At 41.2% G+C, this 20,560-nt stretch overlaps 1 protein-coding gene across 4 annotated transcripts in view; it reads left to right on the forward strand.

The window, feature by feature from the left end:
• The window catches only part of LOC140718405 (MORN repeat-containing protein 1-like), a 253,380-nt gene that overhangs the window by 75,457 nt on the left and 157,363 nt on the right, over positions 1 to 20,560 (forward strand). For all 4 annotated transcript variants that reach the window (XM_073032116.1, XM_073032114.1, XM_073032115.1 and 1 more), the window contains exon 10: positions 4,040 to 4,215. In XM_073032116.1, the coding sequence (XP_072888217.1) occupies positions 4,040 to 4,215 (176 nt within the window). The remainder of the gene's footprint in view (positions 1 to 4,039; positions 4,216 to 20,560) is intronic.

The following is a 20,560-nucleotide window of genomic DNA, read 5'->3' on the forward strand; positions in this document are numbered from 1 at the left end:
TTTCCTTACAACGCACCTCCCTTCTTTACCTCCTTCCCAAGATCCATGAACCTACCTCTCCAGGTAGACCCATTGTTTCTGCTTGTTCCTGCTCTTGATATTTCCACTGACCTCAATTTCCCTGGCTCTGGTCATCTCATTTTCACTGTGGATGTCCAGTCTCTGTACACCTTCATCCCCCATCAGGAAGGGCTCAAAGCCCTCTGTTTCTTTCTGGACACCAGACTCAACCAGTTCCCCTCCGCCACCACTCTCCTCCGTCTGGCAGAACTGGTCCTCGTTCTCAATAATTTCTCTTTTGACTCCTCTCACTTCCTTCAAGCAAAAGGTGTAGCCATGGGCACTTGCATTGGTCCCAGCGCAGCCTGCCTTTTTGTTGGCTACATGGAACAGTCTATGTTCTAAGCCTACACCAGTCACCCCCTTAATTTTCCTATCCTACATTAACAGCTGCATTGGTGCTGCTTCCTGCACCCATGCCAAGCTCGTAGACTTCATCAACTTTGCCTGCAACTTCCACCCTGCCCTCAAATTTGCCTGGTCCATTTCTGACACTTCCCCCCCTCTTTCTTGATCTCTCTGTCTCTACCTCTGGAGATGGTTTATCCACAGATATCTTTTTTGAACCCACTGATTCTCACAGCCACCTGGATTATAACTCTACTCACCCTGTCACTTGTAAAAATACCATCCCCTTCTCTCAATTCCTCTGTCTCTGCCGCATCTGCTCTTAGGATGAGGCTTTTCATTTCAGAACTAATGAAATGTCCCCATTCTTCACAGGAAGGGGCTTCCCTTCCTCTACCATCAACACTTTCCTCACCTGCATCTCTTCCATTTCATGCACATCTGCTCTCACCCCATCCACCCGCCTCCGTACTAAGGATAGGATTCCTCTTGACCTCACATATCTCCCCATCAGCCTCAAGCCACATTTGGGTTGAAAGAACAACATCTTGTATTCTGTCTGGGTAGCCTTCAACCTGATGTCATGAACATTGATTTCTTGAACTTCCAGTAATTGCCAGAACTTCAGTTTTGTTTCCAGTATTATTTCAGGCTACAGTGCCCTCATCATGAGTGCCTTTAGAACCTACACAAGTAGGAAGAGCTCCCTTAACCCCCAGGCACGTGAGCATTGATGGAGAAATAACTTGTGTGCTTACTATGGAGCTGCCAATCACCCATGCACTAAATTCCCAGTGCATCCAGGAAAACGACAGCACCAGGTAGAGGTGAGGAGCCTTCTATCTGGTAAGTTCCCCCTGTCCTCTCATTCCAGTCCATTACCTGATTCATCCTCTCTGTCCTCCTTCACACCTTGACAGCTCTGTATGCACAGGAGGCACTGGTGGATTTCGGTGCAGCAGGCAACTTTCTGGACCAGACCCTGCAGCATGGACTCCCTACCAAGCCTATCTCTCGCCCTTTCTGCACCATGATCACTGACAGATGTCCTTTGGGGTCTGGAATGGTTAGAGTGTGCGCATAGCCTGTGTACATGAGCATCAGGGAGTAATGCCAGTCTATCCCATTCCTCCTTACCAACTCACCCAGCACTGCTCTCATCTGGGGTTATTTCTGCATCTTCACTTACGACCCTCACTTCACCTGGTCATCAGGTTCACTGCTGAGTTGAGGGTCCACCTGCCTACAACCTCAGCTGACTTCACCCTGTGTGTCTGTGGAGATGGAGGGAGCTAAACTCCTGACTTGACCGTCACCTTCAGTAAAAGGGAAACGAACACCCTGCTGCCTCACAGACCACACGACGGCACGATCAACCTCCTCCCAGATGCTACCCCTCCCTAAGGTAATCTGTTCTTCCTGTCCTGAGATCCATCGCCAAAGTGCTCCAGCACGGCTTCACTCAACTGTCCCAGTCCTCAGCCGGTGCAGGATTCTTCTTAGTCAAAAAGAAAGATGGAGTCTCCGTTGCTGTAATGACTGCAGAAGACCCAATAAAATCTCCATCCTCTGCCCTTGATGGTAGCTCATTTGAAGCACACTGCAGGACCCACACCTTCACCAAACTGAATCTACAGAGCACATTGAACCTGATCCACATCTACCAGGGGAATGTGAGTAAGACAGCATTCATATCACCCACTAGTCACTACGAATATCTGGTGATGCCTTCAGGCCTTCTAACATTCCACCTGTTGTCCAAACCTTCATCAATGAGATCTTCTGAGACATGCTACATAGATATGTGTTTGTCTACCTCGACAACATCCTCATCTTTTCCAAGGACCTCTGAGACTCCATCTGTCGCATCCATTCATTCCTTCAGCATCTCCTTGAAAACCAACTCTATTGCGTGTTAAAGTAATGCTATTGCTACACCCCAGCCATTTCCTTCCTTGGTTACATCCTTTCACCCCAAGGCATGACCATAGACCCAGAGAAAGTGTATGTTGTTGTTGAATGACCCTGACTGTGCTCAAACAGCTACAGCAACTTCTGCTGCCAGTTCATCAGGAACTACAGCCAAGTCGCTGCTGTTCTCACCTCCCTCACCAAATCACCTACATCACAGGTAACCTGGTCTGCTGCCACAGACTACACTTTTGAGGAGCTCAAGAAGCACTTCACCACCGGTCCCATTCTCCACCATTCGAACCTTTCTAGGCTTTTCGTGGTAGAGGTGGATGCACCTGATGTGGGCACCAGGCCATCCTCTGCCAGCGATGGCAGCCTTCTCACACAGTTTCAACTCTGCACATTGCCATTATGGAGTAGATAGAGAACTACTTGCCATCAAATGGGCCTTGGATGAATGGAGACAACATTGGCTGATGGGAAGCACCAAGCCCTTCCTGATCGGGACTGACCACCAGAACCTTATATCCATTCAACACACCCTCCAACTCAACTCACATCAGACTTGCCGTGCCCTCTTCTTTGAGCAATTCAACTTCACCATCTCCAACCAACTGGCTTCAAGAACACTAAGGCAGATGCCTTGTCCTGACAGTTTGTAACACCTAAAACTTTAACAAACTTCTATATATGTCTGGTGGAGAGTATATTGACTGGTAGCATCACAGCCTGGTATGGAAACACCAATGTCTTTGAATGGAAAATCCTACAAAAAGTAGTGGATACGGCCCAAACCAACACGGGTAAAGCTCTCCCTGTCAGTAAGCACATGTCGCAGGAAAGCAGCATCCATCACCAAGATCATGCTCTCTTCTCACTGTGACCTTCAGAAAGAAGGAGGAGCCTCTGGACCCACACCACCAGGTTCTGGAACAGTTATTACCCGTCAACCATCAGGCTCTTGAACCAGTGGGGGATAACTTCACTGGCTGCAATACTGAATAGTTCCCACACCAAGGATTCTTCATCTCATGTTCTTGATATTTAATGCTTATTTATTTATTATTACTATTTCTTTTATCTTTTGTATTTGCATGGTTTGTCTTTTGCACAGTGTTTGTTTGTCCACCTTGTTGGGTGCTGTCTTTCACTGATTCCATTATGGTTCTTGGATTTATTGAATATGCCCACAAGAAAATAAATTTTAGTGTTATATATGGTGGCATATATTTACTTTGATAGAAAATTTACTTTGAATTTTGAACTTTCTTGAACTCTGGAACTAACTAAACGAACCCACTTTCCCTTTCTTTACCCTTGTACCTATCTTGTGTTCCTAGGACTAAACTTTACTAATCTTGCAACAACAATGAGGAAGGCATTCAGTAGGAATTCCACACTGGCTCATTTTAATGTGCTTTCTGATTAATGTCCAAAAACTACATTAAATATAAGCTTTACTTGCCTTTGCTCTTGATGATACTTGCAAAAGTAACTGGATACTTAGTTACTTTTGCAACCTCAGTGGAAGATTATCTGTTGTATTGCTGAATAGGTGATAGAAAGCAGAGAACAGCTTAGATTTATTTTCTACTCAGCCACATCCACACTCAGTCTGAGAATCGCTGCCACATTAGTGTGGTAGAATTCATAAAGTGGGATTCACCTTGGAATTGGTTGTGACTAAAACTTCAACTCTTGTTCTTTGTTTATGCAGTGGTTACAGTGCTGTCTCCTATCCCCTGGTGGAACATGTGCTGGATTCTAGCACTATTGCTTCAGCTGAATCTGAAATTACTCCTGTGAGTTCGTGGAATGTTAAAGATAGCGAAGTGAACAGTTCAAAACTGGACTTCCTTGCAGAAACTGGAAGCCCTCGTGGCTTATTGGATGGTAAGAGCTGAAATTACATAGCTCATTGCACAGTAAAAGCTGATTTAACAATTACCAGGTCTTTGTTGGAGGCCCTTGTTGGGGTGTGCAATTATCTACACTGAGGTCTTTACTGGACTATGTAAGAAATCTTGTCAGGCACCCACTCTGGAGCTAGGACCATTGCTGAACTCGTACACAGTTGTGGTAAGGCAATCTTTAATTATTATTCGCATAGAGCTGTAGCAGACCTAACTTGGCTCTAGGGCTTGTCCCTTCATTATATTCAGCAAATATCAATTGATCAGGTGGGATTCCAGAGAATGTCTGCTGTAATTCAGCATTATCTTTGAGCTACAGTATACTGTGTACAATACTGTTTTTGGTTAGAGCTCTGGTGAGTATCCCTCGATAGTAGAAAGATGAGTGGACAAACCCACTGTGAAGAGCAACCAAGATATCATGTGCCACCTTAATTCACGATCACCAGGAGTCAAATCTTGCATGTTAATCTTCTGTGCAATTCTGGAAGAGCTTTATTTATTCTATGTCAGTCTGTATGTAAATAAATACATCACACTCGGTGATCAAAAGATAGCAACTATTTGTGATGTCTGTCCTCTCCCATCCTTAATTTTGAATAGCTTTCTTTAATTTTCAGCTGTAAGTTTTGCATTGCTAGGGTTACTGATAGTGTGCTTGGTATTTTTTACTTCAGTCTTGATTAGCATGTATGTAAACATAGATAAATGACACTGCATCCTATTGGGATTTTGGAAATGTTGCTGTGTTCAAAATACCCCATAATAAGTCATTATACCTAAAACTTTTTAAATCACTTCAATATGTTCTATTGTGATACAGTGTTGGAGATTTACATATGTAATTTTTTACTCGTTAAATAGTGCTCTAAGTATTTTCAAGTTGGCCTTTTTACATCTTTTCGAAGTCTGTTTTAAAACTGTTTGATTCAGATGCACCAGTTGCTGCATTAAGTTTTAACTTTAGCATTGTGCATCTCTGAAGTACAGATGTTTCACTTATTTTTCTATATCCCATTATGCCAATATCCAGCAACAAAGGGGCAATTTTTCCAATAGCAGCTGCAAAATGAGCTCTCCATCTGCCTGGCTCATTGTGTTGATGCTGTGAATTTCTGGCTATTGCTGCCACAGGTAAATAAAACAATAACATCCATCACAGTTTCACCAAATAAGCCAAAGATTAAAAGGTGCATGCTTGGTTTTCTTTCCTGACTGAGTGCAATTGAAAGATCAGTGATTTGTTTAGTTTTCTTCATTTTGCTTAAATTCTTCTATAATCATGTTATTCCTGTTGGCCATAACCACTTACAGGTTTTCAAGAATGCATGCTTAGCCCACTGCACTACTCTCTCTAAACTCATAACTGTGTGACTAAGCAAGCTCAAACGCCATTTGTATCGGTGAGTTCTCAAGGGACAATGAGGGAAGCATGGTGTCGCAACAACTTCGCATTCAACATCAGCGAGACCAAGGAATCAATTGTGAACTTCACGAAGGTGAAATTGGGACAACTCACGACAGTACTCATTGAGAGATCAGTAGTGGAAATGATGAGTAGCTTTATGTTCGTGGGTGTCAATATCTCGGAGGATCTCCTCTGGACCCATCACATTTGATACAGTCACAATGGAAGCATGCCAGTGGCTCTATTGTGATAGGAATCTGAGGAGATTAGTTAGTATCCAAAGACTTGGATATTTCCATAGTTATATGGAGGAGACCATTCTCACTGATTGTATCACAGTCTGGTATTGACGATCAAAGGCTGCAGAGACTTATAGACTCAACCGTCTCCATCACAGGCACAACACTCCCCACCATCTAGCACATCTTGAAGAGGTGGTGCCTTGGAGGCAACATCCATTATTGAGGACCCTCACCATTCTGGACTTACCCTCTTATCATTACTACCCTCAGGGGCCTAAACATCCACACTCAGTGATATAGGAAACAACTTCTTTCCCTCTGTCATCAGATTTCTGAACACTACATGAACACCATTTCTTATTTTTATTTTTGCAATTATTTATTTTGCAATTGTAATTAATCTTTGCACTGCTACAAAACAACAAATTTCACAGCATATGAAACTGTGACAATAAACCTGATTCTGATTTCCCTGCAATCCTTCAATTCTGACCTTTTGCACAATTCTGATTTTCATTGTTCCACTGTGATGCCTTGAGATTTCATAACCCTGAACCCTAAAATTCCTCCTGTACATGCTGCTTCTTGCTGCACCTTTATTAAAGTTCAAAGTAAAATTTGTGATTAGAATACATATATGCCACTACATACAACCCTGAGATTATTTTCAGGCGAGCATACTTAGCTAATCTATAGAACAGTCACTATAAGCAGGAACTGTATACAATGCAGATAAATAGCAGTAAATAATGAACATGAAATAACAAGATAAAAGTGTCCTTAAATGAGTGTAATTATCCCCTTTTGTTCAAGAGCCTGATGATTGAGGGGTAGTAACTGTTCTTGAACCTGGTGGTGCAAGTCTTGAGGCTCCTGTACCTTCCACCTGCTGGCAACAGCAAGAAAAGAGCACGGCCTGGGTGGTGAGGATCTTCGATGATCGATGCTGCTTTTCTGCGGCAGTGTTTCATGTAGATGTGCTCAAAGGTTGGGAGGGTTTACCTTCCACTACCTTTTGCAGGATTTTCTGCTCAAAGGCGTTAGTGTTTCCATTCCAAGCCATAATGCAGCCCGTCAGCACACTTTCCAGCACACATCGATAGGAGTTTGCCAAAGCTTTTGATGATATGCCGAATCTCTGGTAGACTCCTGAGGAAATAGAGGCACTGTTCTGCTCTGTTTGCAATTTTATTTATATAATGGGTCCAGGACAGGTCCTCTGAGATATTGACACACAGGAATCTAAAGTTACTGACTCTCTCCACCTCTGATGACCAGTGGTTCATGGACCTCTGATTTCTCTCTTGTGAAGTCTACAATCAGTTCAATGTCTTATTGACATTGAGTGAGAGGTTGTTGTTATTACACCATTCAACCAAATTTTCCATCTCCCCCAGTATGCTAATTCATCACCACCTTTGATATGCCCCACAACAGCGGTGTCATCAGCAAACTTAAAATGTGCTTTATCATGCCACTTAAAACATATCCCTTTGACCAAACATTAGGTCAATCTCATTTTGATACCCGAAACCTTGTACTACATTAGAATAGTATTTGTAAACAAATCATTGTTAACCAAAGGGGCTAGTCTTGAAATTATTGCATTAATTTCCAAACTCTGCTTTGAAATTGGTTGCAAAGATAAATAGTTTAAAGGTTCGCTGGTTAATGCTTTCCTATCATTAGCATCTAATTTAAACATGCCATACTAAATCTGGATGGAAGTATTCTGTGTCTACCATCTCTTGTGGGTAATCCTGTGAGGAAGGAGTGAGTGCAAACTGTGCATTCAGCACAGTGGATGGACCATCCCATCCACTGCAGCTACCTACTGCTATCTGGAACTGGATGATAGGAAAATCAAACTCAAGCCTTTGGCAAACTGTGGATGTCCATAATACCCTGTGCATCTGTGACTTCAGCCACATATCTTCCTCACCACATGTTTATTTAAAATTGCTATCCACTGGTCTCAGGAGACATATTGAGCTTACTCCCAGATGATTGTTAATTACTTAGAGCAGAAGTCCTTAGAGGAACTTAATCTTGTACCTCAATAAGAAAAAAGTAAAAACATGTAACAAGATGGTTTATTGCTGATTATGGCTATAAATGCTAGATTTAATGTAGTGTTATTGACATGCACACTTGCACCTGAGGTGAACACACGAAACGTGGTTTTCACTGCTGACAGAACAACAGCATTTAGTCCACACACCTACAGAACCATTTAAACTAAATGCACCTTTGAAAAATTTATCCTGCTGCTTTCAATTTCATTACCAGAGTAAGAGCGACTAATAAAGGGGAATACTCCAACTTTCTGACCAAATAGTTGGAAGAACAAATCAACCCTAACCGGGCTTCAAAGGCTGGATGGTTCTGTTCCGAAGTTCCTATTTTTCATTAGCCACTTCTGTATATTAACCTCATGGAGATTTATGAACTATGAAGTCCAGTGGTTTGAACAGGTAGAATGCTGTGGCTGGAGTGTGTTTAGAAATTGTGTATGTTTGCATCATCTAGGATTACTTGGGGTCTGTGTGTCTGGCCTTCTGGAGATTTGGTGAGTGGAGAGGTTGAGATCAAATGTATTTGGGTTTGTCTCAAGTTCATTTTGTTTCAACATTGTGGCACCATGACTTGCCCCGTGCCCACATGAAAGGGCAAAATAGCCACATATAAAATAGAAAGAATTTGCAAATGCATAACACCTTTCATATTCTTGGGATGAATGGGTCTTTGAACTGGTTAGTCACTGTTGTATTGTACGAACATATCTTGTAGTCTGAAATATTTTGCTGAAGATTTTCACACAATGTTTCCCATAGCAGGATTATTTAATTCCAGAGGGTTTTTATGAGCTGGCTAATTAACAGTTACCATTTGAGCTGCCATAATGGTGCTATAATAGCTTACCTGATTCTGCCCTACCTCTGTTCCCTCCGGGCTCCTTCCACAACAGCCCCAGTCCTCTGTTGTGAGAACCTAGAGGATTTTTAATAGGAAACTGAATGTGAAACGTGGCACTAAACATGTCCCAGCATATGCCAGAGTGTAGGGATGTTTAGCATCACAGCGGTGAGTGAGAAAAATAATTGGTAATTAGCCCTGTTGAAGGCTGGAGTCATTTTTTTTCACTACACCATCCTTTAAAACAAACAAAGCCAGAGTGTAATTAAATAAAAAAATTTGTGAACACATCTTGTTCCATTTTCCCTCAGCGAGAAACATACAATCAGCAACTGCACATGCACAGCCACACTTTATTTTTCCACACTTGTTTATGCTACACCAGCTTTATGGGACTTTTGCCACGTGCACGGGTGAAGCAGCAGCTTGTTACCATCTCAGCAACAAACAAGTGCCACAAACTAAAATGTGACCAGTTCCAACTGAAGTTGCATTCGTACTTTCTCCTGCTCAATTCTGAAGTATTCTGAGGGTTGTAATTAGATCTGGGGAAGGTAGAGGGCAGTACACACACAGTGCAGGCTGTGCCACTCCACAGCAATTAGTCTATTTTTATCCAAGGTGATTCAGAAACAGCGCAAGGTGGTGTGGGGCTGGGTGGGTGGTATGAGATGTGACAGTGTTCCAGCACTAGTTTTGTGCACTTTGTCTGAGAACATATAATTTTCATTACAGATATCTACAGTTCTTGACCTTTGTCAGGAGTCACAAACATGTTTAATAAAAGACAGTGAAAGGAGCATTATTTACCTTTTGACTTTGATGTTGACTCGTGCATCCACCTGGCACTTTACGTATCTTCATGACACTGATTGTCATGATAAAGTCAGATGACACCAAAGAGATAGAGCCAAAACAGAGAATGTTACTGTGAGGATCGAACAGTATATGTTTCTGTTCCTTGAGCACCCTCCACTGATACAAGTTACTCTTTGCGTCTTTGTCTTTGTAACCTGTTCCAGTCTGACAACCCTTTGGGATCTCTATACTCCAATTCTCCTCCAATGTACATCTCTGCTTTTTATCACTCCCATGTAGTATTTATACTGTACCTTTAGCTGCCTGAGCCTATGTTTAAGGGCTTTTTGAGATATTCTGAGATTGCCTAAAGCACTGCAAATAATAGCCTTTGACAGGTAAGTCAGGACTTTGTTGACCTCTCCTCCTTTAAGGCACTTCTTAAAACCTAACACTCTGACCAAATGTTACATCTCCCCTCGTCCTTCTAATGGATGTGATATTAAATTTTATCCGATAATACTGTGAATGTTTTATGGTGCTAAAGGTGTCATATAATACTATTTTATTTATATGATATTTTATGCATCTCCCCCACCCCCATCATTGTGCAAGGTGATGACTACAGACACTAGCAATCCACTTGCGATCATTGATTAACATTGGCAGGATATTTGACAGTTGAAGGCATTATAGTCGTACACAGCTGTTTCTTTCCACAACGTCCTCATCCTTCTCTCTGTGCAAATGATAACAGTGGTAACAATTTTATGGGAGATCATGTGGGAGAGGGAATGCCTCCCTTCCAGACTCTCCTTCCTTCCCCATTCTTATCTCACTCCTTGTTTTGATATCCTATACTGTATGTCTCCAAAGAGCCATAGCGTTATACAGAGGGAAAAGTGCCCTTTGAGCCAACCTACCCATGTCAAACAAGCCGTTTTCCTTAGCTGGTACCATTTGTCTTTGGCCCATAACCCTCTAAAGACCCCTTGCTAATCCATGGCTTTAAAAGGTTGGGAACCCCTGCTGTAAGTCTTTCCTATTCACGTATCTGTCCAAATGCCTTCTAAACTTTGTAATTGCAGCTGTCTCTATCACCTCTGGCAGCTATTTCCATATACCCACCACCTTCTGTGTGTGGAGGAAATTTCCATTCCAGGGAAAAAAGCCCTTCCCTATTCAGTCACCCTTTATAATTAAGGCCTCCCATCTCAACAACATCTTTGTAAACCTTTTCTGCACCCTCTAGCTTAATCTCATCCTTCTTATAATATGCTGACCAGAACTGCACATGATTTTCCAGGTATAGCCTTGCCAAGGTTTCGTGCAGCTGTAACATAATGTTCCAACTCATTGCCCCTAATGATGAAGACAATTGTGCCATATCCCTTCTTTGTCACCTTGCCACTTACAAGGAGCTATTAATTGTTTCCCCAGGTCTTTCTGTTGTGCAACACTCCTAGGTCCCTATCATTCACTATGTATATCCTGCAGAGCCCCTTTATTGCACTGGGAGTACTACACAGCACTAAACCATTTACACACCATTTAGAACAGACATGAGAAGGAATTTCGTAAGCCACAGGGTGGTGAATCTGTAGAATTAATTGCCACAGGTAGCTATGAGGTCCAAGTCATTGAGTGTATTTAAAGCAAAGGATGATAGGTTCTTGGTTAATCAGGACATCAAAGGTTTTCAGGAAGAAGACAGGAGAATGGGGTTAAGAGGGATAATAAGTTAACCATGATGGAATGGTAGAGCAGAGTCAATGGGGCGAGTGACCTAATTCTGCTCCGAAGTCTTATGGTGTCATGGTCTAAAACACTGTGCCAGTTAGATTCCCACATTACAACACTTTACAATAAAGTGTTTAATTGTTTGTCTTTTGTTGTGTAACATTATAAATGCAAGTGTATTGTTTCTTTTTAAGTCAAATACAGATGAACTGAAAAATATAGACACTTAAGATCTGGTGCTTGTGTTATGCACTGAATCCATCTACCAACAACAAGTAACTTGGTAATATTATCAAGCCCTTCAAATTCTCCCCTAGGCAATTATAGGAAGCCTCAGCCAAATATCAATTAGGGGGTAGGATCTTAATCTTTGTTACTCCTTTCCCCTTGTGACATGAAGCTAATTCTAGTGTTCTCTGCTGAGCCCAGGTTGATCAATTATCTCTGCACAGAGTAGGGATCAGATCCACAACAGGTTTGTGCTACAATCACATGTACACTAAAGACAAGATCAAGGAAAGCAATTCATTATCAATACCTTGCCCCTCATGAAACCAAAATATGAAAAGGTATGACTGACTGTTTATAAATAGTTTTACACTATAAGACTCAGGAGCGTAATTAAGTCGTCAGGAGCGTAATTAAGTCGTTCAGACCATTTAGTCATTTTGCCATTTGATCATGGCTGATTTTGTTCCCCTCCTCGACTCAATTCTCCTGCCTTCTCCCTATAAACTTTGACACACTTTACTAATTAAGTACCTGTAAACCACTCCTTTATATGTACACAATGACTTGGCCCGCACAGTAAATGTTTCCTGTTTTTTTTTATATACAGCTATCGGACCAACCGTTACACTGAGCAGGAAGTTTTTACACATCTAGAAAACTGTGCAGCACTTTAAATTACTTTTTTGTAATATACATACTATGAATATTTAGAATGAAAATTGAAGAATTGCATTCCTTTGATTTTATTGAAGGTTGTAATGAAATACAGTACAACAAAGAAAATCTTTCACATTTCGTAAACTTTTTCTCATATGTCTTTATTCTAGCTGTGCAGCACCAAAGGATATGTCTGTAGGAGCACTTCAGTTACTGTACAGCCACACATTCACGTAGCTTAAAGGGAACAGTGTGTCACAACTATCTCTGGCAATGAATTCCACAGATTCACCACCCTATGGCCAAAGAAATTTCTCCATGTTCTAAAGGGACATCCTTGTATTCATGAGTCTATGCCCTCTGGTCCTAGAATATCCCACTGCTGGAAACTCTGCACATCCACTCCATCTTTCAATAGTCAGTAGGTTTCAATGAGATCCCTCGTTCTTCTAAACTCCAGTGAGTACAAGCCTAGAGCCATCAAACTCTCCTTGTACATTAACCCTTATATTTCTGTAAACCTTCTCTAGACCCTCTCCAATACTAGCACATCTTTTCTTGGATATAGAGGCCAAAACTACTCTCAATATTCCTAATGCTGCTTGACTAATGTTTTATAAAGAAAGTCTTAGCATTACATGCTTGCTTTTATATTCTAGTCCTCTGGAAATGAATGATGCCTTGTATTTGCCTTTCTTACCACTGACTTAATTTCAAGTTAACCTTTAGGAAATCCTGCACTAGGACTCCCTTTGCACCTCAACACTACCTTCCCCTCCACCTATTTTGTATCATCCACAAACTTAGCCACAAAGGAATCAAATCCATCATCCAAACCATTAACATAAAATGTGAAAAGCAACGCACAAAATGCTGGAGGAATGCAGACAGTCAGGCAGAATCTATGGAAATGAATAGAAAGTTGACATTTCAGGCTGAGACCCTTCTTCAGGACTGAGAAGGAAGGGGGAAGATTCAAGAATAAAAAGGTGGGGGAGGGGCAGCAGGCTAGCTGGAAGCTGATAGGTGAAGGCAGATGGGTAGGAAAGATATAGGGCTGTAGAGGAAGGACTCGAATAAGACATAAAGGGTACAAAACTGCTCCAAGTGCAGTCTGACCAATATCTTATAAAGCCTCAGCATTACATTCTTGCTTTTATTGTCTAGTCCTCTGAAAATGAATGCCAACATTAAATTTGCCTTCCTTACTTAACTTCAAGTTAACTTTTAGAAATCCTGCACGAGGACTTCCGAGTACCTTTGCACCTCCGATTTCTGTATTTTCTCCCTACTTCAAAAATAGTTTACGCTTTTATTCCTTTTACTGAAGTGTATGACCATACACTTCCTAACACTATATTCCATCTGCCACTTTGCCCATTCCTCTATTTCTACAGACTCCCTGCTTCTTCAACAATACTTGGCCCTCCATCTATCTTTGTATTGTCTGTAAACTTGGCTGCAAAGCCATCAAACCTGCCATCCAAATCATTGGCATTTAACATGAAAAGAAGCAATCCCAACACTGACCCCTGTAGAACACTACTAGTAACCGCAACCAGCGCGAAAAGGCCCACTTTATTCACACACTTTGCCTCCTGTCATTCAGCCAATCTTCAATCTGTACAACACACAAAATGCTAGAGGAACTCAGCAGGTCAGGCAACATCTATAGAAAAGAATAAACAGTCAATGTTTTGGGCTGAGACCCTTCTTCAGGATCTTTCTTCCATCATTTTCTGCGTGTTACTTTGGAGTTCCAGCATCTACAGACTTCCTTGTGTTTATGATTTGTTTTTGTCTATGCAAGTGTATTTTCAGTAATACCATGGGCTCTTGTTTTAGCAGCCTCATGTGTGACACCTTGTCAAAGGCCTTCTGAAAATCCAAGTAAACAACATCACTGACTCTTCTTTGTCTATCCTGCCTGTTACTTCCTCACGTATTCCAACAGATTTGTCAGGCAAGATTTTCCTTTATCATGCATCTCCAAGTATCCCAAAAACTCACTGACTGCAACATCTTCCCAACCACTGAGGTTAAGCTAACTGGCTGAAAATCTACTTTTCTTCTGCTTCACTCCCTTTTTAAAGAGTGGAGTTACATTTACAAATTTCCAGTCCTCCAGAATCTAGTGATTCCTGAAAGACCATTACTAATGCCCCCACAATCTCTTCAGCTGCCTCTTCCAGAGCCCAGGGGTGTTGTCCATCCGACCCAGGTGACTTACCTCCTTTCAGACTTCTCAGCTTCTCAAGCACCTTTTCCTTAGCAATAGTAACTACACTCTCTTCTGCCCACTGACACTCCTGAATTTCTGACATACCTCTGGTGTCTTGCACAGTGAAGACTGATGCAAAATACTTAATCAGTTCATCTGCTATTTCTTTATTCCCCCATTACTACCTCTCCAATGTTATTTTCCAGTGGTCCAATATCCCACTCTTGCCTCTTTTTTACTCTTAATATCTGAAAGAACTTTTGGTATCCTCTTTGATATTATTGGCTAGCTTAACTTCATATTTCATCTTTTTTCTCTTTATTGCTATTTATTCACCTTCTGTTGGTTTTAAAAGCTTTCCAGTCCTCTAACTTCTTACTACTCTGAACATCCTCTACATAGCACCATCCAGAGACAGAGAAGCAGTTTCAGCGACAGGTTACTATCGATACAATGCTCCTCAGACAGGATGAAGAGGTCAATACTCCCCAATGCCATTAGGCTTTACAATTCTACCGCCAGGACTTAATAACTTTTTTAAAAGCTATTATTAATGCTTTTTGAGATAGTGATTTAGATGCATATCATATTTTTTACTGAGTTAAGTATTGTATGTAATTAGTTTTGCTACAACAAGTGTATGGGACATTGGAAAAAAAAGTTGAATTTCCCCATGGGGATGAATAAAGTATCTATCTATCTATCTATCTATCTATCTACTAATTTTTGCTGTATTATATGTTCTCTTTTCCTTTTATACTGTCTTTGTTTTCCCTTGTTAGCCACAGTTGCTTTATCCTCCCATTAGAATATTTCTTCATCTTTGGGATGTACTGTATCTATACTACACTTTCCAAATTGCTTCCAGAAACTCCTGCCATTGCTGTTCTGCCATTACCCCTGCTGAGATCTATCCAATCAACTTTGACCAATTCCTCTCTCATGCCTCTGCAATTCCCATTATTCCACTGTAATACTGATACATCTGATGTCAGCTTCTTCTCAAACTGGAGGGTGAATTCTATCATATTGTGATCACTGCCTCCAAGGGGTTCGTTTACCTTAAGTTCCCTAATCAAATCTGGTTCATTACACAAACCCAATACAAAATTGCCTTTTCCCCTGTGAGCTCAACCACAAGCTGTTCTAAAAAGCCATCTCATAGGCATTCTACAAATTCCCTCTCTTGGGATCCAGCACCTACCTGGTTTTCCCATTATACCTGCATATTGTAATCCCCTTTGACTATCATAACATTGTCTTTTTTACATGCCTTTTCTATCTCCAGTTGTAATTTGTATCCCATATCCTGGCTACTGTATTAACTACCATCAGGGTCTTTCTACCCTTGCAGTTTCTTAATTCTACCCACAATGATTCTACATCTTTTTGTTCCCTATGTCACCTCTTTCTAAGGATTTGATTTCATTTTTTACCAACAGAGCCACCTCACCCCCTCTGCCTTCCTGCCTAACCTTTTGATACAAGGTGTATGCTTGGATGTTCATTTCCCAACTATGATCTTTCAGCTACAACTGAGTAATTTCCACAAAGTCATAGTTGCCAATCTCTAACTGTGCCACAAGTATTCTGTGAACCTTATTCTGTGTACTGTGTGCATTCAAATATAACACCTTCAGTCCTGTATTCATCACCCATTTTGATTTGCCTCCATGTCACACTTGAACCCATACAAAGGACTGTAATTTTGCCCTATCATCTACCTGTTCTTCCTCACAGTCTCACTACACACTGCATTGACTTGTACACCATCTGGCTCATTTTCAGCCCTATCACCCTGGTTGTCATCCCCTTGTCAAATTAGTTTAAATCTTCCCCAATAGATAGATAGATAGATAGATAGATACTTTATTCATCCCCATGGGGAAATTCAACTTTTTTTCCAATGTCCCATACACTTGTTGTAGCAAAACTAATTACATACAATACTTAACTCAGTAAAAAGTATGATATGCATCTAAATCACTATCTCAAAAAGCATTAATAATAGCTTTTAAAAAGTTCTTAAGTCCTGGCGGTTGAATTGTAAAGCCTAATGGCATTGGGGAGTATTGACCTCTTCATCCTGTCTGAGGAGCATTGCATCGATAGTAACCTGTCGCTGAAACTGCTTCTCTGTCTCTGGATGGTGCTATGTAGAGGATGTTCAGAGTTTTCCATAATTGACCGTAGCCTACTCAGCGCCCTTCGCTCAGCTACCGATGTTAAACTCTCCAGTACTTTGCCCACGACAGAGCCCGCCTTCCTTACCAGCTTATTAAGACGTGAGGCGTCCCTCTTCTTAATGCTTCCTCCCCAACACGCCACCACAAAGAAGAGGGCGCTCTCCACAACTAACCTATAGAACATCTTCAGCATCTCACTACAGACATTGAATGACGCCAACCTTCTAAGGAAGTACAGTCGACTCTGTGCCTTCCTGCACAAGGCATCTGTGTTGGCAGTCCAGTCTAGCTTCTCGTCTAGCTCGAGAAAACATATCCACAAGGTTGGTCCCCCTCAAGTTCAGGTGTAACCTGCCCTTTTTGTACAGATCATACCTTCCCCAGAAGTGATCCCAATGATCCAGAAATCTGAAACCTTCCCCCGCTGCACCAGTTCACCATTCATCTGCCAAATCCTCCTATTCTTAACCTCACTGGCATCTTGGTCTTCACTGACTTTGCATGTAAATCTTGCAAAACTGATTTTATTTCCTTCATTTTACCAAAGGAAGATCTTCTTTCTCTGCTTCAATCCTTAGGTTGGTGGTGCCCACCCAATGGTATTGGGTGAGTAATTTCAGGGTATTACAGCTTTGACTATTTTATGTCCTTTTTGATGGTTGACTTAGAAGTGTGTTTCGAATTCTTGGCATTTGTGCAACTTATTGCCCTTGTTCTTTAATAGTAAAGAGTTGATGGCAAGATGAAGGGATATTGATATATACTAAATCCGTTGGATCCTCAAATTCAGATTTACTTATCACATGTACTTTGAAACATACATACCCTGAAATTCATCATTTGCACTAACTAACACACCCAAGGAAGTGTTGGGCACAGCCCACAACTGTCGTCACACATTCCCTCTCCAACATAGCATGCCAACCATGCTTGGCAGACCAACAGAAAATACAACAAGTGACAAAACAACAACCAAACAAGACCCATTCGCACACCGCCCCCCCAACCCATGCACAGCCCTCTGACCCCAGGGCAGACCGTCTTTGGCATCCAACTTCCCAGCAGTCCTGACTTTTGAATTCAGATCAATCTTAAGGCTGTATTGACCCAGGACTTGCCAATGATGACAATGAGGACTCTGGATGATTTGCATACCTGATGATATGTATACACGTAATAAAAGTCAGGACCAAGGACCTGGAATATTTATGCCATATTTTTCCGTTCCCTAACTCAAAACCAAACAGGTCACTAAAATTGGCCATAACTGAGAACGAATATCTGAACATAAAATACAGATCAAACACGAGGAAATCTGCAGATGCTGGAAATTCAAACAACACACACAAAATGCTGGTGGAACACAGCAGGCCAGGCAGCATCTATAGGGAGAAGCACTGTCAACGTTTCGGGCCGAGACCCTTCGTCAGGACTAGATAAAATACAGATGTTCTATGGATCTCTGTTTGTCTATATAGGTCATTTTATAAATTGTTTTATTTATTAACCTGCTTTGCCCAAGCTGAATCATAGACCATTTTCCCCTCTACAATAAACTTAGAAGTACTGTACTTGTTCATCCTTTTGTTTGTATTCTACAAATATGGACTATATAAAGATGTCATTCACTCAACCATGAAAACAAGGGTAGATTTTTTGTCCATTGTCTGTGATCAAGTGAAAAATTAAGATCTTTGAAATACTATGCTGAACACCACTTAATTATATTCTCTCCTGACATCCCTCACCTTTTGAACTTCCCTTCCTTCCTTCCTTCCTTCCATCACCCTGCATTCTACCTATTTTCAGATTTAGCATCATGTTATTTGCTTTCTCGCATTTTCTCCTAGGCTTTTATCACTCATCACAGTGTCCTGTATCACAACCTTAGTGTTTCACCTACGATTTCAAGCTTAATTATTAACAGTAATGCAAAACTTTTCATGGACATTAGCCACCCTGAAAAATTCTGATAAAAATGATTAGGCCAGCTTGACTTTGCAGAATTTTACAGGTTACCATTAATGGAGGGCAGGTTGACCCAGAGAGAAACAGGTTGACGCAAGCATTGAAGGAAGTCAAATTGAAGAAACCCTTGGTTAAAACTAATTCTACTTGGTTTGGACTCAAACTTGCTTTACTTAAATAATTTTATTTTTACTTTTCCCACATGGGTATTTCATGTCTGTTTCTTCAGCTTTTGTGCAAGTGGAATTAAACTAATTGGAATGATTTGAGCTGGTTGCCCAACTATCATTAATTTCAAATCCTCATTGCTTCATTTTAGGGACATGTGGGACTATGTACTTTGCACGGAAGAATAAAGTGTAAACAGTTTTCTAAACGTTGAGAGAATTCAGAAATCAGAGGTGCAAGGGGATGAGAGTCCCAGTTCAGGATTCCTTTAGGGTTGACTTCAGCTTGAATCAGTAGTAAAGAAGGCAAATGCAATATTAGCATTCATTTTGAGAGGATTTGTACATAAGAGCTAGGGTGTACTGCTGAAGTTTCATGAAGCATTGGTTGAATTGCATTTGGAATACTGTGAGCAATTTTGGGCTCCCTATGTAAGGAAAGAAATGTTAGTCCTGGTAAGGACAGAGAACATTCACAAAATGATCCCAGGAATGAAAGACTTGAGATATCGGGAGCATTTGTTGTCTCTAGGCTTGTACTTGGAGTCCAGAAGGATGAAGAGGGATCTCATTGAAATATGCCAAATACTGATAACGTGGTTAGAATGGACATAGAGAGATATTTCCATAAATAGGACAGACGAGGAACCAAGGGCCAGCACCAAAATAAAGGAATAAAGGGATAAAATTAGGAATTTCTTTAGCCAGAGGGTGGTGAATCGGTGCGATTTGTTGCCTCAGAGGACAGGACGCCCAGTCATTGGGTGTATTTAAGGCAGAAGATTAACAGGTTCTTGATTGGTAAGAGGGTTAAAGGTTACATGAAGTTGGGAGAATGAGATTGAAAAAAGTCAGCCATGATTGAATGGTGAAATGGACACCAAGAGCTAAATGGTGTAATTCTGCTCCTATTTCTTCTGATCTTTTTTCCCAACCACCCTTCCACAGAGGAAGTATTTTAAAGAATTTCATGTTGGCTGTCTCTGAAAATAGAGTTTCTTCAGGCCTGAAATGCCAGTGGAAGGACTTCATTGACAATCAGTCAAGGGCTCACCAGGTTGTGTCAAGAGCTGTGTTAATAATAAGATCGTTATACACAGCCTCTGGATGGATAGCACAGACTTTGAGTTGAAACATTTTTTTCTCACTTTGAGCCAATATTTTAAAAACTAATTTTGTCCAAATACAAACTCTTAATGCATAGATACTGCCATTAGTAAACAATTGGTGATGTGGTCCTATAATGTAAAATGAGAGTGGCATTACGTGGTGTAATATCAAGCAGTAAAGACCAAAATGATGCAAGCTTGGTTCTTGCTCTCTCTTCTCCCTATAGCTTTGCACGAAGAGCAGCTGTATGAGTAAGGCACTTGAGATATTCAAAGTACACGTATTATCAAAGAAAGTATAAATTATCCAACCTTGAGATTTATCTGCTTACAGGCAGCCACAAAGCAAGAAACCAAAAATAACCCAATTTTTAAAAAAAGATCAACCCAAATGCACACAGAAAGAGGGGAAAAAAAACACAAATCATGTAAACAATAGAAGCGAGTATCAACAACAGCATTCTGAACCAAATTGAGTCCTTAGATCCAAATCCCTGGAGCAGCCTAGAGTAGACCCAAAGCCTTGGTAACAGTTCATCATATTAGTGGAGCAAATCGCCACAAAGCTCAGACACGAGGCACAGAAGCCAGGTGCAGGGTCACAGCCTCAGTGTCACAGAGACAGAAATGAAAATCGCGGGAGAGTGAGCGGAATCAGCCTGACTCTCGACTCCTTGCCTTT

The sequence above is a fragment of the Hemitrygon akajei genome, chromosome 29, assembly GCF_048418815.1.
Source record: "Hemitrygon akajei chromosome 29, sHemAka1.3, whole genome shotgun sequence".
NCBI lineage: Eukaryota > Metazoa > Chordata > Chondrichthyes > Myliobatiformes > Dasyatidae > Hemitrygon > Hemitrygon akajei.